This window comes from Drosophila teissieri, chromosome 2R, assembly GCF_016746235.2.
Source record: "Drosophila teissieri strain GT53w chromosome 2R, Prin_Dtei_1.1, whole genome shotgun sequence".
Lineage (NCBI taxonomy): Eukaryota > Metazoa > Arthropoda > Insecta > Diptera > Drosophilidae > Drosophila > Drosophila teissieri.
The window spans coordinates 19,472,151-19,497,162 of record NC_053030.1 but is presented as its reverse complement, the minus strand read 5'-3'; the positions used below and the strand labels follow the sequence as shown (position 1 = coordinate 19,497,162).

Here is a 25,012-nt window from a genome sequence, read left to right as displayed (position 1 = left end):
GATCCACCCCCTCCGAAGAAGTGGCGATTTGTATCGGGATGTCTGTTTAAACTGTGTGTAAATCGCCCTAAACTACGCATCAGTTTCGGTTTCAATCTCGGCCGTTTGCATCGTTTTCCCGCGGTTCTTATGGCAATGCAGAGAAAGAAATGCTTATATTATCCTAAACATATCATCAAAATGTGCTGCTTTGAAGTTTATTCCGTTTTTAAGTCAAATTAATGAGAGTAAATAGAGCTTCATGGAGACAGTAGCATTTTAGCTGCAGGCTACTTAAACTGGTCACATGGAATTTAAACAGATTAATGAATCCAATATCGAATATTAGCTATTCTAGTACAACTTGCCACCGGATATATTAGGCAGCTAAATTCAGCAGAAGTGGGATTATTACAGCCGCCAGAACTTTTTGTCCGTGTTGCAGTATTTACTTGAGGAAGTGGCTGCGTTTAGCGCGGCAGTTTTATCGCGATGCAAGCGATACGTGAAGCGATATAGCGGTAACAAATTGGCTTTGGCTTTGGCTGTGGCATCGGCTTTGGAAATTCTGGCCCAGTTCGAAAACGCTTCCGCGACACAAGCACACAATTAAAAGTTCTCGCAGCTCAATTACCCGGCTATCGATCAGGGAAAAAAAAATAGGAAGAAGAAAGAGGTAAGAGTTGGGAACAAAAAAAGGAGGAGGAGCTGAAAAATGCAAACTTCCCTTGCCAACTCTCATTGCAAAGTCGTAGATTTATAAAGACCTAGGGTCTTTGATCCATGTGATCTGCAATTACGCTCCGCTCGTCGGCTTGTTTATTTTGTTTTCCTTCATTTTTTTTTTGTACCCGCTCGTCTGCAGCAATTGCGCAACTGCTGCAACAAATGCTGCAACTGCAACTGCAACAACGGCTGCAACAACTGGCTCGATAATCATTCAAATTTACAAGAAAACAATCAAAAACAAATTCCTAGAACACAAATCGACGAAACTCATTTCATTTCAATTAAAGTTGCACGCCGCGCGCCACAGAACCAAGTGGAAGTTGCAAAAGAACGAGGAGGGGAGTGGGAGGGGGAGAGGGGGATCTTGGGGATGCAACAGCTTGAGAAAAGTCCATAAAGGAAACCAGAAATGAAACTAGGAGTTCTGTAAGGAAACCGTCTTCCAGATGACCTGTACAAAAATGCAAAGTAAGCCAAAGATGTTGCATTCTTTAGATGCTCAAGAAAATATTAAATAATCTGAATATATTATATAATACATTCATAATTTTACCTGAATTGAAACTATGAAATGCTTAAACATAAACTTTAGATAGAACACAAAGAAGCATTGTAAGTTCTGCTAAAGAATTTGCGTATGAGCTCGTTTTTGGTTCCATTCGGTTATACACGATCGACATTTTACAGGGTATCAGATCATGGGAGCGTGCAAGAATCAGGCGGGAGTAGCTGCAGTAGAATCAGCAGCAGCATCAGCAGCAACAGCAACAGCAGAAGAATCAGAATCAGCAGCAGCAGCAGCGACGTTGAAAAATCCCAAAGAAAACAAATTTAAATAAGACAAACGTCAACCAATTACCGTCAATCGCATTTCCCGCAAGAACAACAACTGGGGGCAGAAGGAGTCGCAGTCGCGCCAAAGTTGCAAAATTGCCAAACGGCCAATTGGGGGCGGTGGAAAAGGGGGCGGGGCGGGGCAGGACAGGAGGAGCAAGGCGCGCGCATGTGCAGTTACAATTGCGAACGGCGACTGCGTCACACGGAGAAAGGTCAAGAAACTGTGAGAGAGCCCATTTGAATAGCTCTGGTCGCTGGGCAGCCGGGGGGTTGAGGTGTGCAGCAGCTGAAGGTATACACTGAGCGAAAAGAACGAGCTACAAGTTCATATTGTGAGTATACTTATGTCTTTTAAAAGTTACTTAAAGAGCATCATCCATCATTTGGGATTTAGATACGTGTTTAAACTCATGATTATTTATTTTATGGGTTAAAATCTATATTTATATTTATAATAGGAAATATATAAATATATGTATAAAATATTTTTGTATTTATTTGCAATTTCGGATTTTGCATATGCATCGTATGCATTTATTTATTAATTTTATACATTTTCGTTCAGTGTGATAGAACTGCTCTGCCTGGAAATCAAATCAAATCCAAATCAAACAAACACAAAAATGCTGGAGCGCGGCTGAGGGGGAGGGGTGGGAAGGGGAAGGGAGTTGGTTGAAAGACAAGCCATCGAACAAATTTCCATGCTCCGCTGTGAAATTCCACGACGGAATGGAACGACAACAACGACAACATTGACGAATCCAAGAAGTTTCCCTGCCAGCCTGGTTTTTCTTTACTTTTCTTATTTTTTCCCCTGCTCGATGGGTGAGCGCAATTATCCGTCGCGTGGTGCGTACAGTGAACTCTGCTTATGTAACCAGCGAAAATTGCACTTTAAATAGTTGGGAACATAGTTTGAATAAGTTGTGGCGATGGAAGTTCTCTTCCGGCAATTTACCCATTTAAAATGGGACTAAAAATCATTACAAATATACAAAGAATTTTAAACAAAACAGAAATTGTCGTTAAAGCATATTCCTTAAATATGCTAAAATAAATAATAAGTAAATAGTTGAAATATAATTAACAGTTAAATACCATCAATTCCATTTAGCTATTATTTAATTATGCAGTACATTTTCATAGTACTACCGCGGGAAGGCTCGGAAAAATCGCGTTTGGGAAAGGAATCCAACTTTCCTCGCACCTAAATTGCCCAAGACGAGTTGCACGTACTGACAGCTGCGGCTGACATTGCTGCCCCATACCCCGTGCCACGCTCCTTTGGGCGCAGATCAACTTGGCTGTGGCAGTGCATCCATCACCGGGTGCCGTCGATGATTCGATGACTCGATGATTCTCATGCGAAAAGGTCAGCTGCGGACGGCTGTGGACTGCGACTTCGTCTGGGAGTCAGTTTCGGATGCAGTATACCAGATGCCGACACTGGCCTTAGAATTTCAATCATCGGGACCAAGTGAAATGTGGCAGCAACATCGGAGCCACGTCCTGTGCGTCTGCAACATTGTCGCTCCGATCGGCATCGATCCTCTCGGTTTGGCCACTTTGTTCTCCACTCGCTGAAATTGCAACCGATCACGTTCATTGCATGCATACAAAGCAGCCACATCAGCAGCAGCAGCAACATGAGCAACTGCAGCATTGCAGCTTCAATTGGCCAGCTCCGTCGATTTCTCATTCGATCCATTTGAAATTGTTTGATGCCAGCTTGATATGGAGGCCATGTTCGTCGCCGCTGCCTCGTTACCTCCGAAAGTACTTCAATCATATTCAGCAATTGCAGCAATTCTTGCGCCCTAACGATGTCAGTGCGGGAATCCATTTCTGGCCCCTTATGGCCGCGATTGGCAGCGGAGTTGCCCTTAATGGGGCTGGGTCACCCAGATCTAGGTGGCCCAAAGGTTGGCTGGCCAAATGGTTTGTCATGGGAGCAAGCCAATCTAACAAAATAGGTGAAGCTGGAATGGTTACAATGAGGAATCTATGCTTCACATAGTTACTTAAGGTAGCTTCGAAACAAAATGGAAAGTAATTAAAATTCAAATTGAAAGCAATTAATATTTTAATACTAAATATTTGTACTTAAATGGTAACAAAATGTTTCCTTTAAGCACAAGCCGAATAATGCAAGATTTAATAGCGTGCACTCTTGCAGCATAAAATTTCAAACGTATCGATTTCTGAAGAAAACGACTAAATACAAATATTATTCTTCCTAAATGCCTTCAAAAAGTGTGTGTCATCAGGTTTCCATGTTTCGCTGCCTGAAAGAGCCCAGCTCCCACTTTTCCACATATTTAGCTAACCTTGGTTCCGAAAAAGAATAATAAAGCTCCCCCTCGACACCATGAATCAGCATATGATGGCTTCAACAGAAACGGAAACATAAACATGCATTTCATTTCGCTGCAAAATGAGAGCTAAATGCTGCAGCAACAGAGGCAGCAACACCAGTGAGTGCGGCAAGGTTGCGTTCACGTACAGGGCATAAAATCAATAATCCAACACACACTGGCACACAGAGGCACCGCAGCAGCAGCAGCAGCAGCAACACTTGCAGCAGCGACAGCAACAGCAAAAGCAGTAGCAGCAACAACAGCAGCGGCAGCAGCAACACTTGCAATAGCAACAACAACAGCAACAGCAACATGAACGCACCACTGTCAACAGTCAAGTGGCAGTGCATTAAAATTGTAAACTTGAACAGCAAACAAAAGCCACAAACAGACGACGATCCACGGTGGAATGGATTGGACCTGGCTGCGAATGGAGGAGGAGTTGCTGGAGTCAATGCTGGCTGGGATTGTGTGCATTTGGACGCCGGGTATCCGGCTTATAAGCCCTCCCTTTCAGCCATTCAACCATGCTGCCTTTTGGCTCCTGCTCCCCAACTCTCGCCACTCCCCGACTCCCGACTCCCAACTCCTGGCAATTTCAAATTGTGCGTCACGTACACGCATAATGGGCAAAAGTAATGAAAACATATGAACAGACACGCAGGATGGAAGGTTGAGGTGGTGCAGTGCCCCAGCCAGTAGGCACTTGCAATTGCAAATGCACAAAATAATAATTTCGCAATACGCGCAGTTCAATTACAACCAGCAGCAGCAGCATCAGCAGCAACTGCAGCAGCAGCAGCAGGCAACATGCAGCATCAGCAGCAACTGCAACTAGCTATCATTCTGGGCATTTATTTTACAATGCATTGCCGTAATATAATTGATATGCTCTAAGTAATTGGCGCTGACCACGCGAGCAACTTTTCATGTTGCGATTGCTGATTCCTGCTGGACCTGCGCCCGCTGCTGCTGCATGCTGCACGTTGCACGTTGCACGTTGCCGCTGCAAGTGAGAGATCAAGCAATCGATTTGTATATCGACGGTTTCGATCCATTCGATCCGATCGCCACACTGGCGACATGGCGGACCACCCCACCTGGCGGAGCGGCGCCTAATTGCAGTAGCAACATCATGCCAACAGCGGCAACTACATCATTTTTAATGCCCTAAATCGCGGTTTGGTTGTTAAATTTTGTTTATAAATCAGAGCGAGACCACTTGGGCTGAAAATGCTGAAAGCTTAGAGCTTTGATGTCGCCAACGAAAACTGCCATTTATGGGCAATTAGGCATCGATTTGAGTCGTTGTTGCTGCTGCAGCTACTGGTGCTGCGGCTGCTGCTGCAGTTGCTGTTGCTGCTGCAGTTGCTGTTGCTGTTTTGCTGCACGGGTCCTGTGAGCGCCATTAATGCAGTGTGCAACAAATCACGGCTGCAATTAGTGCGTGTTTATGACTTTCGGCAGAGAGGGCGCCATTTCAGCGCTTCATATTTTTTCCAGCTTAGTTTGGCCCCCCTTTCGACTTTTGCCAAGCGTTTAGGCGGCCGACAATTTGCATGCAGCAGGAGATGCAGCAGCATCAACAGCAACAGCAGCAGCAGCAACAACAGCAGCAGCAACATGGAGCAACCGCAGCAATCGATGATGGCCAGTCCATCGAGTGGCGTCAATAATGGCCTGTCGTTGGCTATAAACGCCCGCTGGCCATATTGTTTAGCCGATAGTTGTACTTGTTCGCCGTCCAGCGCACTAATTGCCGCATATGGATGTGTGTGCGCGTAATGGCATAGATCATGCTAATATAATTAGATGCTGGACAGCAGCAACAGCAGCCACAGCAGCAACATGCCAGGGACTTCGACTGGGACTTCGACTGGGACTTTGGGACTGGAACTGGGAGCCATCACAGTTGATATGAGGAAGAGATCCCGGTCGGCATACAATAATTGTTCGGAATTAAGCTTTTAAGAAAAGGATCTTTAGATTTACGATTGCTGACACCGCCTTCAGTTCGGCTCCGCAACATGGCCTATAAATAATTTCTATATCGTAAGCCGGCTTTGATGATGGTCTGATTTGGCTGCGGGGCATTATCTGTGCCTAGTGATATATCAAGTGGGTCCGGCGCACAGCGCATATTGCTGCTGATGATGCTTCATCGCTGCCAGCCAAGAAATTGCAATTTTCGGCAGCAGCAACAGCAACAGCGGGTACATGGCAAAAAAAAACAAAAAAAAAATGCATAAGACAGAGGAAAAAAAAGTATATAAAATAAAAGAAATGGCAGATATTCGCCTATGCTTAAAATTCCAAGGCAAATTGCGGGCAAACGACCGCATTGGTGTTGCATGTTGCATGTGGCTGTGGCAGTTGCAGTTGCTGTTGCTGTTGCTGTTGCTGTGAGTACGACGAGCAACATCAACACAATTCAGCGTCATCACAAACATCAATTGACCCTTCGGTGCTTCAGGATCAAGCGTAATAATCGCCGGCATAAAAACGCTTTGCACTTTTGCGCCAGAATAATGGTCGAAAGGTTGCAAGTGGCCTGTTGCAAGTTGCCAGATCGCCAGTTTGCCAGTGCCAGTTGGCGGTTCCCAGCATGCATATGTGCCTTGACCATGATAGTGGCCTCTACCTAATGCCACACTCGTACCATCACGTATCCACATGATTGTGCTGGCAATAAAAGACGTAAGGTGTCACCAGTAATGAAAAAATTGAGAAACACTCTTATGAAGTCGAAATATTTATAGGCCATTAGTTTTCTATCAACAAATAATTTAAACTAAAAATGTCTTAATGTGTATAAAGTCGAGCCTATCTGTTTTATGCCTTGATCCTTAAAGCTGTTGGGTGTTTTTATCACAGCCAGCCAACTTTTTCCATAATCCCATTCAGCAGCTTTTTTTGGCTCCCATCAACTTTAAAGCTTCAATTTGAAGGTGCCCACATTCTGCCTTTATTTCGAAAAAATGACCAAATTCAGGATGGCAAAGTTCGGCGTTGTTTTGTCAGTTGCGAGTTGGTCATTCTAAAAACATGACCAGACGGATTCATTCATCAATATACATGGGCAAGGACACGTTGGGCCTTTCGGCTACCCAAACTGGCAGTTTTAATATCCTTCATGGGGTGTTAACAAGTATGTACCTTCATGCTGCTAAAAGTAATTAAATATTATAGTAGCTGCTTTCTGTTGCCTGTTTTATTTACAAACGGTTCACTTCATTCGAAGGGTATTTCGTCTACGTATCCCAGAATCTCACATTCTGGTCGGCTTTTGGTTTGTGCAGTTTCTTTTGCTGGATTTTTATAGCTGCCGCCCATGGGGTCAATTCTGCACGCTGGCCGTCATGTGTGCCCTGGCCCTGGCCAAAGCCCAAACCCAATTTTAAGCCTAGACCCTGAGCCCGTACCCAGACCCATGCCCATACCCATACCCATGCCCATACCCATAGCCAAGCCAATACCCATATCCAGTCCCAAATCCATGGACTCATATAGCCCTGGATGGCAGAGCGAAACGAGTGCAACACGAACTGCTTAATGGACTGGGCATGCACTCTGAGCGACGACCCATCACATCAGTTCCTCAAACTTGGTTCCACTCGCAGTCGCAGTCGCATTCGCCGTCCCAGTCCCAGTCCCAGATGAAGCATCCATTTCATGGCCATGTGAGAAGAAGACATCTGGGTCCCAGACACTCATTTCCCGCCGAAATGTGTGTGTGTGTGTGTGCGGGTTAATCAGCTTTGCCAGCGGGCTTTTCATCAAAGAGCGAGCGGCACCCACACAGGCGACACCACATTGCAGAAGGGATGCACTCAGAAAAATCTATGAACAACCCAGAACATCAAGTAATATCGTTATGTTTCCATGCTCAGTTAAGCTTGCGACAGCTTTTTTTAAGTTGAGAAATAATAAAAACCATTCAGATAGTCGACTTCCAGTTCAATTTGTTCAATTTGTTCAGTGCACTCTTACAAAGAGAACAGATTAAGCATACGACGTGTTGTGCAGTTATCAACGCGATGCCAGCGATTCCTAACGGAACGCCGTGCGTCGTCCCATGGCGGAGGTCCCATGGTGGAGGCCCCAAACCGCTCCACCTTGGTCTTCGGTAATTTATGATTCGCAGCGCACGGCCTGCAAATGATCTATTGCCCATTGCAGTTATCCAAGCGGAGGAGGAGGAGTAGGCGAAGGAGTAGGAGGAGGAGGAGCAGACGAGGACTTTGGATCGGCACTTGTTGCATCAGCATCGGAAGACTATAACAGCCACAAGTGATTTCTTTCGCATCGGAGCCTCCAGGCGCTGCTGACAGTTACAAAGTGCGCCCACTAGTTGGCGGTTGGCGGTCAGGTTAAAATGACCCAAACTAAAAGCCAACGCCAAAGCCAAAGCCACAGCGAAGCCGTGGCACAATGCATATATGCGTTGTCGACGCCATCTCGCTAGCTTTGATTAATGGACTTTTCGTGTTGGCTTCGATTCTGGCGTCCACGGCGTCATAAATAAACCTAAAAGTGCAACAACAGGCAAAAGGTGGAGCACGTCTGTGCGGGGCGCATATTTATCATTGGTAAACTTTATTCTTTACATTTACATACAACGCGTTAAAATTACTTGTCCAATTGTATTTACTTTAGATATTACAATTTAAGTCCTATTCATATGGATATCGTAGGTGAAAGTGCTTGAAAAGTTGAAAATAACTGTTTACACAATAGAATTCTATGTCAATTTTAAACTAATCTGGCTACTATAAGTTACGATTTTGTGTTCCGGCGGAGCGCACGCGACTGGGAGAGCTAGAAAACGTTCGAAATTCGATGAGCTCGTCGTAAAAGACCTATACAATTCGAGCTGACTTGGCTCGTTCCATTGCTTTTGCCAATGCTGATCCTTTCGCCGTTGCTTCTGCTGGTGCTGGAGTTTTTGCTGATTGCTTAGACCGACTGATCTCGCCCTGCTGCTTGGTACACTATAACGACGGCGGATCGTACTGGAAGCCCGGGTTGTTGAACTTGAAGCGCGCAATCTCAAACTGCAGTGTCTCATATTTGATGTCGGCCAGTCGCTTCAGCTGGTGCGCGATCTGCTGGGCATCGCTGCTGCTCAGCGCGCTCGTCAGCGAACTGGGTTCCCGCTCCAGCTTTGTACTGTGCAGCGGCGGCACGGCCTGCATGTTCGAAATGCAACGCGGCGCATTTTTAACTGAAACAGATGGAAAGACACACAATGATCAATCAATTAAGTCATCTTAGGCAAGGGGGATTATGATAATATTATTCCAAACTGAAGAAGTTACCTTCGTAGATAATTTGCTCCCTGGGCTGTGTCCGCATCCGCTTGACGGGCAGCTCGCCGTTGATAAGCTTATTGCCGGAGGAGGCCGTTCCCGGATTGATGACGGCGGCAGCAGGCCTGCGGGATGTGACATATTCGACGGCGTGCGGCTGCACCGTTTGGGGTTCCTCCTCGACGTGCTCGAAGGATGTGTTGTCCACGACAATAGTGCGATACGTGCCACCGCCCGTATTGACCGCCGTCGTGGACGCGGTGATGCCGGCCTCCGCCAGATTCTCCTCCAGCATGTCCTCGTGATCGACATGCTCCTCCACCATCTCCTCTTCGTCCACCTCATCGTTGATGGCCTCCTCCACGGCGGCTTGCAGTTCCTTTTGAAATGCCGCCGAAGTACGCTGTCCCAATTCCTCCATCTCGTCGTCGTGCTCATCCTTTTCGGACTTTAAATTGAGCATCGATTCGCCGCCGGTGGTGGGCACCTTGCCAAAGAGATCCAACGCGCGCGTCTCCACGGAGGTCATCGAGATGTCCTTTTCCGTGGACAAAAGACTGCGTCTGTACTTGCAGCGAGTGGTGTTCTTCCAGTCATTTAGACGCTGTATTTAAAGGAGCAAATTCGGGATTAGAGCAAGCATTTCGGGTATGTGGTGATTGTCGTACCTTGCGCCACTCCTCCGGCGTCAGTGTGGGTCCGGAGCTGCACTTGTTTAGCCGGTCGGAGAGCTCCTTCCACTTTTTGGTCAAGTAGTTCAGGTCATAATCGCGCGGCACTCGTCCGGTGGCGAAAATTGGGTCGCTCTCCATCATGTCGATGTACATTTGGTACTGCTCCGAGGAGGTGCGTTTCTTGCGGCGGTCCATCTTGCCGTTCATCCGGTATCCTTGCTCTGTCCCTGTGTGCTCGATGCCGTGTTAAAATCGCTGGCAAAAGCCTTCAAATGCAAATCGACGCCACCAAGCGATGCAAAGTGTTCACAAACAATTACAGGCGTTTGGGATTTTCTAGTTGCATTTTGCTGCTGTCAGCGCAGGGTTGTATTCGGCGCGCCAGTGGTGCGCATTTGGCGGGGTGGGATAATGCAAATTGTCGCCAGGCGATAGTTATAGCTAGATGTGCAAAAAATTTAAGTAAATTACCAAAAGATTATATATTTTTTGAGTTTAAACATATGCCTGTGAACATATATACTTTTTCTAAGGAGAAACAATGATTCGTCTTAATATTTATTAGCGGTTTCATAAAATTCAAATTGTCTTAAAACTTAAATAAATTACCCAAAGACCAGAAACATAACTTTTCTATAGTTTTTTTTTGTATTTAAACATATACCTGTGAACATATATACTTTTTCTAAGGAGAAACAATGATTCGTCACAATATTTATTAGCGGTTTCATAAAATTCAATAATACATTTCAAAAAATATGTGCGAAAAGTATTTCGTCGAACGATATGCATAACAACAGCCTTAAGAACGACTAATTGGTATAATGTACAGACTACTCAAGAATTAGTTTGGTGAACTTTCAACGAATGCGTACTGGTCTACTCATTGAAAGTTTCTCGACTTTTAGTTCGTGGCGGAATTAGCAGGTCCCTCTAAGCTCACATTTTGTAGTGCTCCATGTGCATGGCTAGCAGATCGAACTGGGCTATAATTCCGGAACGTATTCGAATCCGGGATTGTTGTACTTGAAGCGGGCTATCTTGAAGTGCAGTGAGGCCTCGTGTATGTCCGAAATGCGTTTCAGCTGCTCCTCGATTTTATTTCCATAGATAACAGCCGGTTCTTTTGCGACGGATTCTTGCGATGTTATATTTGTGACTGAAATCAAGGCTATCCATTAATAAGATATATATATAAATATATATACTACCCACCTTCGTAGATGATCTCGCTGGCGCCATCAAGCCTAAGCCTTTTTGCGGCACTATGACCATTGATCACCGTTGGGTTGGTTTGCTCGTGAGGCTCTGCTTCAAACTCCTGGTACGGCTCCTCCTCCTCCTCCAGCTCATCGAACTCATCGGGCTCCTCATCATCCTGCTCCTCGTGCTCCAGAGGCTCCTCCACCAGTTCCTGATGGCCCGGGTGTGTTAAAGCCTCCCGAGAATTCGCCTCGGAGGAGAAAATCTGCAGAGCTCTGTTCTCCAGAGGAGTCATTGCACTGTTCTTGTCATCCGTATTGATGCTGCGTCGGTACTTGGAGCGTGTGCTGTTCTTCCAGTCGTTGAGGCGCTATAAGTGTGGAATACTGTCGGCTTATACACTCCATCTATCTGTGAATACAACATACCTTTCGCCATTCCTCAGGTGACAGAGTTGGACCCGTGGGACACTTGTTAAGCAGATCGCTGAGCTCCTTCCACTTTTTGCCGTCCTGGGTGCGACTCAGTTTGTTGAGCGACATCAGGGGATTGTCCTCCATGAAGTCCAGATATACTTCGTATTGGTAATACGACGTCCGCTTGTTGCGTCTATTCATTTTGCAGCCAAATTTTGACCAACAATTGAAAACAAACAAATTGAAACAGACGCCACAAAAAGGCAATAAAGTAAAGAGCTATCGATAACACAAACAGTTCAGGCTCAGCACACGAAATACCAAAACATTAAATACCAAACTATTCAAAAAAAATATCAAAATAAATGTTTGGTTTTCCTACTTTTACAAAGAAGTTACTAGACTTTTTAATTTAACTCCAAATAAACATGGCTATTTCACAAAATTATGTAAAAGATCTACGTATAATAAGTTCCTAAAATAATAATAAGTTCTGAAAATTGTGATTCTCCTGTGACATTTCATCTCTAATAAGGAAATTGGTCTAGTTCACTGTTGAACTTGACTATTATGTCATTTTTGTGACAGAGACAAAAACCCTGCTATTTAAATCAGTTTCCGGGAGTAGAACAGCACATACAATATATTTTCAAAACATTTTCAATTCATATTTTTATTGAAAAGTAATTCAAAAGTATTCCAACCTCCGTGCTCTGCAGCATTTTCCAATACGCGACAAACGGTCTTACCATAGTGGACAAAAAAGTCGGGTTTCCTGCATTTTCAGGTGTCTAAATAGCAGCGATATAGTGCGAATTCTGGCCTGAAAATAGTGCTATATCACGGGGCAGACCACTGACCACCAAATAGACCGCAAGGGAATACGGATAATGTGGCCACTGGCCCGGAAAAGGCCGTTGGAAAACGACGCATGAGACCCGAATTGCGAACCAGATGATAGAGTAGCGTGCCAGCGAGAGCGAGCGAGAGAGGGCGAGAGGAGCAGAGAGAGAGAGTGAGGAGGGCAGAGTAGACACAAAACTCCGAGCCAAGTTCTCGCCCATTTTCCGGCCGATTTTACAGCCCACATAGCCGCTATATAGTCGCCCGAATGGCGGAGGAGAATCCCGGAGGCAATGCCGGCAACGTGCACGATTCGGGAGCGGATGAGGTGGGCGCATCGGTGATTGTGGAGCCGGGATCGGAAGGATCCAATGCCGGAACCCGTACACTTCCGGCTGCGGCCATGAAGTTCGCCGATCTCACCGAGAGCGGCAGTGAGTCGGGCGACAACGAGGGCGAGGAGGCCTCAGGAGCCGCAGGTCCGGATAATACTAACGCCACCGGTGAGCCGGGCACCAGTGCATCCGCCACGGAGGAGAACGGAACTGCGGAGCGCTCCTCGCCGCCGCCCAATTGCGCCATCTGCTTGTCCCGCTGCAAGAGGAAGTGCTTCACGGACTCGTGCATGCACCAGTTCTGCTTCAGGTGCCTGTGCGAGTGGAGCAAGGTGAGTAGTCCGCTGGCCAGAGCAAGCAAGTCCTAATCCAATTACTCTCCATTCCAGATAAAGCCCGAGTGTCCACTGTGCAAGCAGCCCTTCAGGACCATCATACACAATGTCCGCACCCTGGACGACTACGATCGCTATCCGGTGCAGGCCTCATCGCCGGTTCCAACGGAACATCCCTCCCTACGTTACCACATAGTGAGGCGTCCCAGGTTCATGCCGCTGGTGCAGAACCAGGCCGTCATGACCAACGACATTGAGGCGGGCATTGCGGCTGGAGCTGCTGGTGAAGAGGTGCTTCCAGCTGCAGAAGTAGCAGCTGGCAGGCACTCGTACAGCCGCTTCGAGCCGTATCGCGTGGAGCTGATGAACTACTACCGGCACGACCAGGATGCAGCCACGTCCGGCTCGTTGAGCCAGCTCTGGCGACGCTACGTGTACGATAGGAAGCTGTATGCCCTGCCCGTCAGCGACAGCTTGACGGGACACTTTCGAGAGTGGAGCGCCCGTTTTTACAGGTCCGTTTGAATACCCATTACTGAATACTTGCCCATACTGATTTCGATTTGTGATCTTTGGTTATAGAAACAATCCCGCCCAGATGCATCGCCTGATGCCTTGGATACATCGCGACATTATGTGCCTGCTGAGGAATGCCGCACATAGCGTAAACACTGTGATGACGCTGATGAACGACATCCTGCCCATGACCAACATACTTGGTCCCACATTCCGTCGCCGACTGTCGCCGTTCCTCGGCGAGCGCACCAGTCACTTCATCCACGAACTATTTAACTTTGCCCGCTCCCCGTTCGACATGATCGGCTACGACCATGTGGTCCAGTATTCGGCCCGAGTGGCCGAGGAAGTGGAGGTGGATCTGTTAGACATGGTGGAGACACAGTCCTCGAACGGTGATGATCTGCATTTGGAGGTCGGCGATAGCGATGCGGATGCCGTAAACGCAGACTTCTCCGCCGATTGGAGCCCCCCAAGGGTACGCCCGTCGACCAGTGTGATTGTGACCAATCCGGGTGCCACACATTCCTTCAGCGTGACAATGGCCAGTGATGGCAGTGAGCTGCCGGGCATCTCCATACGCCGCACAACCACTTCCAATGTGGGCTCCCAAACGGTGGCCATCAACCTGAGCATGAGACGGCCAGCGGCGGTTGCCAGCGAGGAAGCAGAGGTCATCGAGATTGACGATGGCGATGCGGCTGCAAATGCAGAGGTGGCGGCCATCAATGATGGCAGCAATCCCAGCAGGAGGCACGCAGGCGCTACTCTTCCAGTGAGTGCGCACATCGAACTTCAAAGCAGCAGCAGTTCCGGCGACGAGGATGAGTGCGTCTTTGTGCTGGAGCTGAAGCCACCACACCTGCGCACTCCCGAGCAGGTGAGCCTCGACTCAAATAGTGACTCCGATGTGGTGTTTGTCAATGAGCAGAACGAAGCTGCGCCGGCAGCAAGTGTCGACAACCGGGCGACACAATCGCCAGTGGATCCGGCCGCCAGGGATCAGGGCCTGTTCATGGGCCCCAGCACAAGTGGCGCAGCGGCCAACAGAGGCAAGAACTGGAAGCTGGTAATGGCGGAGGCACGTCGTCTCGATCAGCTGCGCACGATGCGCTCCACGCGTTCGAAGAGATCACGCCAGAGGTCCTCCATGCCTGCGCGCAGTGACAGTGGCAGCAGCAACAACAGCAGCTGCAGCAGCTCCTCCTTCCACTTCAGCAGCAGCAGCGATGAGGACAGCAGTGCGAGCAGTACCACCAATTCCGAGCCACCCAAGAAAAAAACACGCAAGCCGGTGCCGAATAGAAAACGCGCTAAGAAAGCATCAAAAGAGAAACGGACATCTCGTAAGCGGAAACCCAAAGACCAGAACATGGAGCCCCAACTGAGCAACGAGCAGCTGGCAATGCTGGAGCTGCAGAGACACGTGGAACAGCAGCAGAAGAGCCAACAGAAGCCACAGCAGCAACCGGAAAGCAGCAGTGACAGCCCTAGTTCGTCCGATGACGAATCAGGTGGCGATAGCAGCGAGTCGTCGGGTGAGTGGTTTGGGAAACTAGACATTTCTTATCTGTATGCTGACCGGAGCTTGCGTACGTGGGTATTTCACCACACTATCTGAACCGGAAATAACTAGAGAATGATCTCCAAAAGAGTATTTATTATCAAATCTGCTCAAATGTGGCATCTTTTTTTTAAAGAAAATTGTATGAAAGTGTATTAATAATACAAATTTGTTCTCTAGGTCAACCCAACGCGAACAACAACAATTCCAGCAGTGATTCCGATGATGATAGCACTGTAAACCTGCAGCTCAGTGCTTTGCGGGCGACACTCAAAGCGGAGGCCACTCTGGAGGATAGGAAACCACTAAAACTGGAGCTTCAATTGCCCGATGAGGAGCATCAGCAGGCGGCGCCACATAATTCAGGGAGGACTCCAGCGACGAGGGAGGATACCGAACCGGGCTGTAGTGCACCGAAGCGGCGTCGCACCTGCAGCCACAGCAATCAGTCCAGTCAGAGTGCCAGTTTGGCCAGCAGTTCGACAGCCACATCCAGTTCGGATCCAATAAATTCGTTTGCCTGGGGCGCAGCGGGTTATTCCGGCGGCGATCCCCTAATGCGCGGCAATCCGGCGATGGAGGAGCACGACATAGCCAACTCCCTAATCGAATTGTCCACTCTGACGCAACCCGTGGAGATCGGACTCTTCAACGAGCATTCTAATTCGGCAGAGAATTCCATAGGCATGCTGCGCAACACCATGTGCGGTAGCCCTCAAGCTTTGGCGGCGGATGACGCCAATTTGGATATTTATTTCGATACAGATGCGGATCCGGAGGCCAGCAATGAACGGGATGGCTATTCGCTGGAGGCCGCCATCGATGTGGTTGGCGAAGCAGAGTTGGAAACCGCCGAGGATACAGCCACTGCCACCGAAGAACAAGATGAGGAGGACGATGAGGATGAAGATCAAGTTGAAGACGAACAGGAAGAGGAGAAAGCTGCGGAGGAGGAAGAGCAGGAGCAGGAGGAGGCGGAAGAGGAGGAGGAGGACGATGATAGCGATAACCACGATGAAGAAGAGGAGAATCTGGGGCTACTGCCGTATCTAGCATAAGCCACACTCTTTGATTTTCATTTAAGTTGCTAGTTTAAGGGAATGTTTAACTGGTTTCCGTCTTGTCTTGTTCCGATTCCTGAAATCCCCGAAAACCCAAATAATAATATTTGTAATTGTAATTGCTATGTAAGTAACTGCAACTAAAACCAGTAAGCGTAAGCTCAAACTAGATGTACTCTAGGCCTAGGATTGCCATTTTAAGTTGTACATATTTAAACATCAATATCTATCTATATATATATATATATAATATCTATTATGTTTACACACCCATCCAATGCAACATTATTTAAATGTTCTCTCATACATGTAGCCCACCCCCAAATACGCATTCGATATCCCTCTGAAGATCATATCCTTTCCTATCCCCACATCGATTGTAAATGTATTCACGTAGGTTAACCGCAGCAATTACTAACTAACTATAAACGATGACAACTAATTTTGCTGTCGTAGCTTTTAAATCGTAGAACTAGCGCTGATCAATGTATGACGAGGGTGTTAATGTTTTTTGCATAAGTGGGCGTGGCCAGTTATGAAATTTAGTGTACTCAACATACAATGAACAAAGGATATCTGTAATACGAATCAAATACATAATAAATGTAAAGATTAAATGTAAAACATTCCTCTTTTATCATTTGTTGCATGCTAAAAGCTGTTCTGGGTGGAACTATCTCTTTAAATTTACGCTTTTCTCCGATTTAAAAGTTTTTTTTTCTACGATTGGCAGGTTGATTTATCGCATTGTCTGAACAGTCCCATATTTTCCCCACTTGCCAAATCGCATCGTGTAGATGCCCCTCGAATCGAAACGTGCAACAGAGCCCTTAATTCCGTTGTGCCTGCGCAATAAGCATAACTTTTTCGCTGACTTTCAATTCGAACTGTGCGTGTTGAATTGTTTAAAGAACGAGCCAATTGTTTAGTTCCTATAAGGTAAATACTATCAAATTGCATATGTGGCTGGGAAAGGGCCATTTGGTGAGCGACAGTAGGCGGGGAAACTATGAAATCCAATTTGTGACTGACAATACCAGGAATTTTTCAGTCACGTCTAAAGTTTCTAGATTTTCTGCGAATTGCATAGTGTGACTGACTAGGACTGCAGGAAGAATGATGCCACGGCACATGGTCCAGTGGCGCGTCTATGTCTACGCCAATTCGCTATATTCGCTGCCGGATCGCGAGACGAGCGACTTTCGCGGCTGGTCACCCCAATACTTCCGGTGAGTTGGGGCCACCCCATTATTAAAGGGAGGAACTTTTAACTTTCAGCCACTTTCATTCACTACCGCCCTCTGTTATAGTCGCAATCCCTTCGAGGTCCATAGGGTCATGATGTGGGTGAACCGCGATGTATCGGTGCTGATCAGGAACAGGAAGGCGGACGTGTTCTATCTGTACGAGACCATCAAGAATCTGCTGCCTCGCCTCAGCTTGGACAGCACGTATTTCCGAAAGTCAATGATCCACTTCTTTGGTGCCAAGACGGAGCTCTTCATCCACGAACTGATCAACTTTGCCCGTTCGCCGTACGATGACCTGATGGCCTACGAGTGCAACACCCAGTACAGGGCCTTGTTGGAGGATGACAATGGTCCCAGTACCTCGTCGCTGTCCAGGGATCGCGAGTTCTTGTCCTCGAGACTGCACAGCTTTGTGGACTTTACGCGTCGCATCAACTACGACGATTGCGGTGGCTTCGAGGCGGATCTGGCGCTGGAGGATGAGGATTACGGCGAGCTAGATGATATGATGGTGGAGCGCTATAGCGCTCCATTCCTGATGAAGATGGACGGCCAGGTGGTGACAGCCCGAATTATACCGAGCTCACAGGCTGCAGCCTCTAACCCGGGTCAGCTGAATCCACAAACTCAAGCCCAGGCCCAGCAAGCGGCGACTCAGCCATCGCAGGCGGTGGCCCAGCCAGCCCAGCAGGCGGTTCAGCAATCCCAGCAGTCGGGACAGCAACTAGTGCATCAGCATGCCTCATCCTCCGCTGGCATGCCGCCGTCGCTGGAGGATCTGGAACTCGAGGTGGCCATCGAGCGCAGCATGTTCGAAGGAGCCGCTCAAGGTGCCGGCGGTCAAGGAAGCGATTTAATCCTGGCCAGCGGACGAGTGTTGCGCTTTGCCAATAGCAACACCCATAACCGTGCGGTGCGCCAGCCCAACGGAAATGGATCTGGCTCCGGTGGCATGAATCCACCACCACCACCACCACTTGCCATCGGCACTCCCGCCGCCGTGCCGAATCATCCAAGAAATGCGTCCACCCATCGTGCTCGCCGCCGCCGGATGCCCAACCAGCGCTAGGAGGGATCCCTAATTACAATATCCTGTTGCAACATTTTCATCTCATGTATAATACAATCGAGTGCGTCGAGGTCTTTGTCAATGGCCTTTCGAATCACACACACACACACACACACAAAAAAAGGGTTTAAAGGGCATTAAAAATTGATAACGATAACTGGAAAAAAGGATGGCCCATCAATAAGGACATAAGGCCATGTAAAATTGCGTGCCAAATATGCCTTTAGCGCATATTTCCCTTTGTCTTAATTTCGCCTGAAAAGGTAGAAGCAGAACCCCACGCCACCCACATCCACATCCCCTGTCACATGGCGCATGAAAAATTGAATTACACGCACTTTTGCGCATAAACGAGGGAGCTAAGATAAAAAAAAGAAAAAGCAAAAATGTTGAGTGAAAAATGCGGCCGATTTAGGGTTTTCGCCGGAGGAATGGGCAATGGTGGGTGCCGGGTGGGTGCGGAGGCGCCCCAGCTGCTTGTGGTAGCAAATTCAGGTCCAGAAAATTGAGTTAAATATTCCCTTTTTCGGTGCGGCTTACTTGTTTTCCCCTGCCTCATTTTTTCTTCGAATTTTTTGTTTGGGGTAAAAGGTATAATATAATTGTCCTGCCTGCACGGTAATTCAATGCATATTTGATTTTATGATTCCTTTGGCACAAAGAAGCATTAATGCATATCGAATGAGGCCCCCGAAATCGAATCGAATCATCATAATTGTCAGGAGGCATAAACTGGCGCATTTAACCGAAGATGAAAAGAGTATCCACTTTTATTGAATTGTACTACAAAACTTTCTGCATTTTTCAACGCATTATAAGTAAGAGCGTTTAATTCTTAATCTACATTATTGTTGAAATTTAAATTGTTTGTAATTCAATATTATTTCCCAACCAGTTTGCCAGCATAAGGATTCGACTAACTTCGATTTAAATGGAATTTACTAATTCGTTTGCCCAACTCTCGACTGCACAAGGGATAATCCCCGAAATCCAATCGAATCATTCCACACAGCCAGTGTGCAAAAGTTGAGGCGTCGAGGCGAAGTCAACTGTGGGGGGGAAAACTGCATCTTGAAGCTGTCCAAAGGACTCCATCATCGCCAGGATCTGCGCTTAGCTCTGGAAAAAGTTATCCCTCAGTCTAAATGTCATTAGGGTTTTGTCGGCTGCATTTGCTTGGCTCGACTGACAAACTAATTTGCGTAATGTTGACGAAAAACTTTTTATTTGACTTGCTGACTTGGCCCACAGTCACACAGCCCGCTTTTCCACCACCCACATCCTTGCCATTTTTCCTTTTCCTGTTTTTTTTTTGTGAGAACGACAGGCAAGAAATAAAAGCGAGACGATTCAAAACTTTGCGCCAGTTTGCACTGCATTTTGAGATGTTGAAATGGGGGCGGCCTGGTAATTGTGAGGCTGAAAGCTGAAAGTAGTTTGGTTGCCCGGATTTAAGTTTGAGTTGCAAATTACGCCGCCGACGTTGAATTAAACGTTTCAGATATCACGCATACGCACCGTTGCCTCGCAGGCGCCAAACGAGGGATCTTTAATGTGCATTTCATGTAAATGCCTGGCTCGATCTGCATAAAATATTCATACAAATGCCGCGATTTTGCTGCGATTTTTTCGCCGACACCCCAAACGAATTATCGCGCATAAGTGTTTGCTTCCGAGTGTATTTCGCTGTCCGCTGTTCCCTGGTTTATCTCGAATTATGCGCGTGGCGTTGCCAAATTAAAATAATATCCACATTCGCCGCGGCGAGCAATTAATCAAGCCCACCACCACTGACTGATAGGCAGTTATGAGTTCTCATTTGGGCCCAATGCTTTTGCCCAAGTTTTGATTTACGGACATCCTCCGGCCACCTGTCGGCCCTTTGGATCGCCGCACTTGCCAACCCGCGGGTAAAACCCATCGTGCCACTCGATATCCCGCTGCAATGTGCCACAATCGGTATCATTCTTGTCTTGCCTTGGATTTCCGCAACCGGCGTCCTTCTTCCGTGGATGCTGATTTTGCACTGGAGAAAAAGGGGTATAGCTGCCTCATGACTTCTAGCTTTTACTAGAGTTATTAAGAAAAGGGAATAAGTTAAATGTTTAAACTTTTATGATATTCACTATCAGATTATGTGAGTATGTGTATGAAGTTTGCATGAATTTTGTATTTTATTAGATAGATTTAATCAACTTTGGTAAGTTTGAATAGGATAGGATTTAATCATAGTTAATTTGGCATTTCCTGTTTGTATATTTAATATTTTTCCTCTATGTTTACCTGCTGAATGATTACTATCTTATAGTTTACCAATGTGTGTTAGTGCATATTTATGGCAGTGCATTTGGCCGTTTCCCCCTTTCGGCATTTGCCAACTTTAATATGTTGGCACAGCACGGAGGCACGGCTTTCGATTCGCGTCGAGTTTCCATTACATTGCAGCGGAAGCCGGATGTTGAAATTGTTGAGGTTTCTCCGCCAGCGTGCACAAGTGTTTGTGTGTGTGTGTGTGTGTGTGTGTGGAAGGGAGGGTGTGTGCGTGAGTGGGGGAGTAAGCTGCTTAGGAAAACTGCTTGGAAGGCTGGCTGGCGATGTTGAGGAAATTGCCAGGAATACCATGGCTACCGCGAAGCGATTCGAAATCGAATCCGGACGCAAACACGAAACCCAATCGCGCAGCTTTCTTTAAATGCTCAATCAAAAACTTCTCACGGATTCTTGCGAAATGATTCAATTTTTGCGAAATTGTCGCAGCTTAACTCTTAAGCAGCGACTCCCTCGATTACGTATGCGATTTGAAGTGGAAAAGCCATAAACAGGCATCACTTTTCAATAAACACGCATACTTTGCATATTTGGCTATGATTCAGCACTAAAATAACGCTGGCAATCTCCGTTTAAAGAGCTCTTTATTTTCTCGTTGAATTGCTTAAATATATATAGTAAAATCCGCTGGAAAATCATTTTTCATTTTCTTAGCGTAAATAAATATTAATACGCAGCGAATTTAATGCTGCATTTTTGGCAAGCAGAAATATTTTCCTTTTAACTCCAAATGGAAAATGTTTTTTGAGCTCCACTTGTTGGCGTTTTTCTATGAAGAGAGAGTTGTGCTTTAAAGCCTACTTAAATGACACGCTTAAATAAATATAATAATTTTTGAAATGTGCGATTTTCCGATATTTTACTTTGCGTTCGCCTGTTGCGTGACTTTATATATTCGTGTTTTTTCCTTCACGCTGCCGCTGACTTTCCACTTTCTTGGCTGGGAAAATGCGTGTGTCATAAATCTACTCCCGCGCCTTTCGCTTAAAATCAAGCTATTTATCACAAGGCGGCGAGGACGACGTCATGCTGCTGCGGTGGCAGCCAGGACACGAGGATACAAGGCTGCAAGGATGCCTGGATGGTTGGATGGCTGGATGCCTGGATTGTGGGCTGGCAAGATGTGGGAATGCCAGAAAAGCTGCGTTGCCTTGGTGTGTCGTGGTGCCGCACTCTTATCATCATCATCGAAGTGAGTTGGGGGCGCATATGTTCCGTGGCTGTTGATGCCTCTCCGCAGGATTTTTTATGGGCTTGCCAACGCGGACCGCTTGCTGAGGTAAAAAGTTGCGGACAACAAACTTTCCATCTTCACGGCTCCACTCTGTGTTCCTCTTTTTGCTACGCTTTTTCGGGCTGCCTGCTGCGTGCGAAGGTGACAAGAATCCGGTAATTTGTGACTCCAAGGTTAAATGTTAATGTTTGCCATTATACAAACATTTGACGTTTTGTTTTGGCAGCAGTAGTAGCAGTAGCAGTAGCAGTAGCAGCAGCAGCAGCAGGCGTGGCAGTTGAAGCAAACGGGTTATAAACACGTGCAGTCCAAAAGGTCCACGTTGCGTATACGTTATTTTTTATGCTCCTGCTAATTTGACTGGCGCCAGGTAATAACGCTCCTCCGGCAATGAGACCCCTGTAGTTTGCTTAGGCTGCCGGCCATAATTTAAAGAAGCCAAACTAAACATGGCCAAGGACAATGTTTACACTTAACTGTTTTTGGCCACCGAACGGAGTTTCGCCAGTCCAAAGACCGCGCAGTGGAGCCTCGACAGCGTGAACGGGGTAGGAAAAAAGAATCATATCTTATTAGCTATCTTATCAGTAACTGTAATAAATTGTTTGTTTTTTTTTATCAAAAATATTCTGTGTTAGTATTATTATTCGACTTATTGAAGTTTGACCGTACTTGTGGGATGACCTTTTCGGTTCAGCTTGCGAGAGACTTGAAATGGCTGCTGGGCGACCGTCTTAATGGCAGCTCCGAATGTTGCTAATGTTAATTTAAGAAAATATTCCGACCCGGCCATCTGCGAGTGGATGTGTGTGTATGGGTGTGTGTGTGTGCGTGTGTTGCCTGGAAACACTTGCGGTGCGGCAGCATTTGTGCATTATTATTTGCGGTCAAGTCTTTTGTGGCTTGGCCTTTTAGCATATCCAAACCCCTTTTGAAGCCACAGCAAATGGCAGTGCCAGCAGCGGACTAATTAAAGAAATATTCATTTCAAAATACTTGTAGCTCCGCAGGAAATTGCACACCCACCCGCACACACACACACATTGACACACCGCTTTGGCTTCTCAATATGTGTGTACGTACGTGTGCGGGTGTGTATATGTGTGTGGTTGTGTGACGTGCAAGAGGCAATCAATTACGGCGAACCGTTTTGCCAAAAAAAGCGTGTTGCCTACTTTCCGGCGCCCGCGTGTTTGCCAACACAGCAGCACAATTAATTATGTACATTGGGGCCCCTTTTTCCTTTTTCCCACCATCACCCCGCCCCTTTTTCCGCCCCTTTCCTTGCTGTTTGCCAAAGTCTGGGTTTGTCCACACAGAGGGAAATCAATTGGCAGAACTGTACATAAATCGAGCTGGTCTTTATGGCATTTAAACAAGTATTCAATTTATTTATGAAGATTTAATTGCGATAATGGGTGCTCATAAATAAATGCATGCTTTAACAAGTGATTCACTTATCTAAAATTTATTGGCAGCATAAATCGAAAAGTAGACTGCGAAATGGGGGAATAATTTAGGAAATAATTTATGACAGAAATGTTTCAATTGGAATAAACGTAGTAAAAATACTTTAAATGAAATGATCTTCCTAAGATCATTACTTGTGATTACTTTAAAAATAACAGATTGATTTGAAATTTCTTGCAGTGCACCAGAAAATATCGCGGAGGATGAGAGTCATCCTTGAGCTTAGACGACAGCATATGCTCATGCATGCCTAATTACGATAAATCCTTGCCCTTGCCCGCTCTCACTTACCAACTTTCACCCCATCCCATGCCTTTCACTTTTGTTTTCCCCCTCCCGCTCTCTCACTTCCTCGCTCGAGAACAAACGCGCCCAAATGAAGTAGGCAGCAACAAGGAAAACAACAGCAACAACAGCAGCAGCGGCACTTCACAAGGATCATTCGCGTGTGTGTAGGTGTGTGTGTGTGTGTGTTTGCCAGGACTCTTTGCATGTAAGATTGTGTGTAGGCGTTCATAATTATGGCCGTATTTAGAGAAATTGGTTATTATGTGCTTAACGCCATTTGTCTGACTGGAAATAGTTTGTTTTCGGGTGCCCCCTGCTGTTGGACATATCTTTGTGGAGGTGTGCTTAGCCAGTTTCCTAAGCCGAAATCACTTAGAAAACCCTCAGGCAATTTAGTTTCTATTTCCATATTGCCACATGTAACATTACATTTAAATTATCATTTCCCTTGAAGCATACGCTTATAATAGAATTTTCTCAGAGCGGTAAATAGTTTAACGAAATGAGCACAAATTCGCAGAATGTGAATTTCACACCAATTGAAGTTTAAAAATTCAACTCAATTATTATTTCGCTGAAAGCTGTAGCTTTAGGTTACAACCAAAAACATGTAACAATAAATGTAAATATGCTTAAACTTACAGAAAATAAATATTATTAAAAATAAAAAAATTAATTCATAGCGAGCTTGCACACCTAAGGATTATTGTGAAAGCGAATCCAGGAAAAAGGAAAAATTCCCAGAATTTAATTTTTAATCATTCCGGTATTAAATTAAAATTTTAATTCCCCAGGAATGCAAGCTTAATGTGCTTAAACATGCCATTTAATTTGATGACCTGTATGTTTTTGAGTATCTTTTAAATTGATTAATTTAGAGATAAGCTAGGAAGCTATTTGCTCCTATTTCCTTTGTAAAACATAATCCTAAACTCTGCCCCTTTCCTAATCCCTGGCCGATTTCAATTAAACTTTGCTGTGAAATTCCAATCAACTAGCAACTCTTGTGACCACCCTCTTAGTTAGTTGGACTTGGCTAATACTTGAAATTGTCTGCTAATTCGTTATTATTGCTACTTTGCCACGTTGCCACTGCGTTGCGTTGACTGAATTGGCTGCCCTTTCTTGGGCAATTAGCACAAGGCGCTGGTTGGGCAATGCCAAGTGTCCACTGCTCGAGTGGCTTTCACTGGAGGATCCGTATTCCGGATTCCC

The 25,012-nt window shown here is 46.2% G+C and overlaps 4 protein-coding genes across 6 annotated transcripts; 2 read left to right on the top strand and 2 right to left on the bottom strand.

Moving 5' to 3' along the window:
• Window positions 1–8,477: 8,477 nt before the first annotated feature.
• On the bottom strand, window positions 8,478–10,228 carry LOC122613595. Its single transcript, XM_043787830.1, has 3 exons — window positions 9,880–10,228; window positions 9,221–9,815; window positions 8,478–9,126 (listed from the first exon to the last, which is right to left on the bottom strand). Exons 1-3 carry the CDS (start codon window positions 10,090–10,092, stop codon window positions 8,894–8,896), a joined length of 1,041 nt encoding a protein of 346 aa, XP_043643765.1. The 5' UTR covers window positions 10,093–10,228; the 3' UTR covers window positions 8,478–8,893.
• Window positions 10,229–10,595: 367 nt separating this feature from the next.
• LOC122614105 lies at window positions 10,596–11,790 on the bottom strand. The gene is made up of 3 exons (XM_043788585.1): window positions 11,517–11,790; window positions 11,101–11,458; window positions 10,596–11,044 (listed from the first exon to the last, which is right to left on the bottom strand). Exons 1-3 carry the CDS (start codon window positions 11,703–11,705, stop codon window positions 10,872–10,874), a joined length of 720 nt encoding a protein of 239 aa, XP_043644520.1. The 5' UTR covers window positions 11,706–11,790; the 3' UTR covers window positions 10,596–10,871.
• Window positions 11,791–12,111: 321 nt separating this feature from the next.
• Window positions 12,112–16,600, top strand: LOC122612225 (E3 ubiquitin-protein ligase Topors). Its single transcript, XM_043785686.1, has 4 exons — window positions 12,112–13,014; window positions 13,072–13,532; window positions 13,600–15,071; window positions 15,278–16,600. The coding sequence occupies exons 1-4, from the start codon at window positions 12,616–12,618 to the stop codon at window positions 16,153–16,155; spliced, it is 3,210 nt and encodes a 1,069-aa protein (XP_043641621.1). The 5' UTR covers window positions 12,112–12,615; the 3' UTR covers window positions 16,156–16,600.
• Window positions 16,601–17,021: 421 nt separating this feature from the next.
• LOC122614109 (E3 ubiquitin-protein ligase Topors) lies at window positions 17,022–18,592 on the top strand. Of its 3 annotated transcripts, none has more exons than XM_043788590.1 (3): window positions 17,022–17,097; window positions 17,210–17,387; window positions 17,469–18,592. In XM_043788590.1, exons 2-3 carry the CDS (start codon window positions 17,275–17,277, stop codon window positions 18,475–18,477), a joined length of 1,122 nt encoding a protein of 373 aa, XP_043644525.1. In that variant the 5' UTR covers window positions 17,022–17,097; window positions 17,210–17,274; the 3' UTR covers window positions 18,478–18,592. The 3 variants fall into 3 exon arrangements, with proteins under 3 accessions (XP_043644525.1, XP_043644526.1, XP_043644524.1); XM_043788591.1 differs by having other exon boundaries at window positions 17,080–17,097; window positions 17,229–17,387; XM_043788589.1 differs by lacking the exon at window positions 17,022–17,097 and having other exon boundaries at window positions 17,156–17,387.
• Window positions 18,593–25,012: the final 6,420 nt, after the last annotated feature.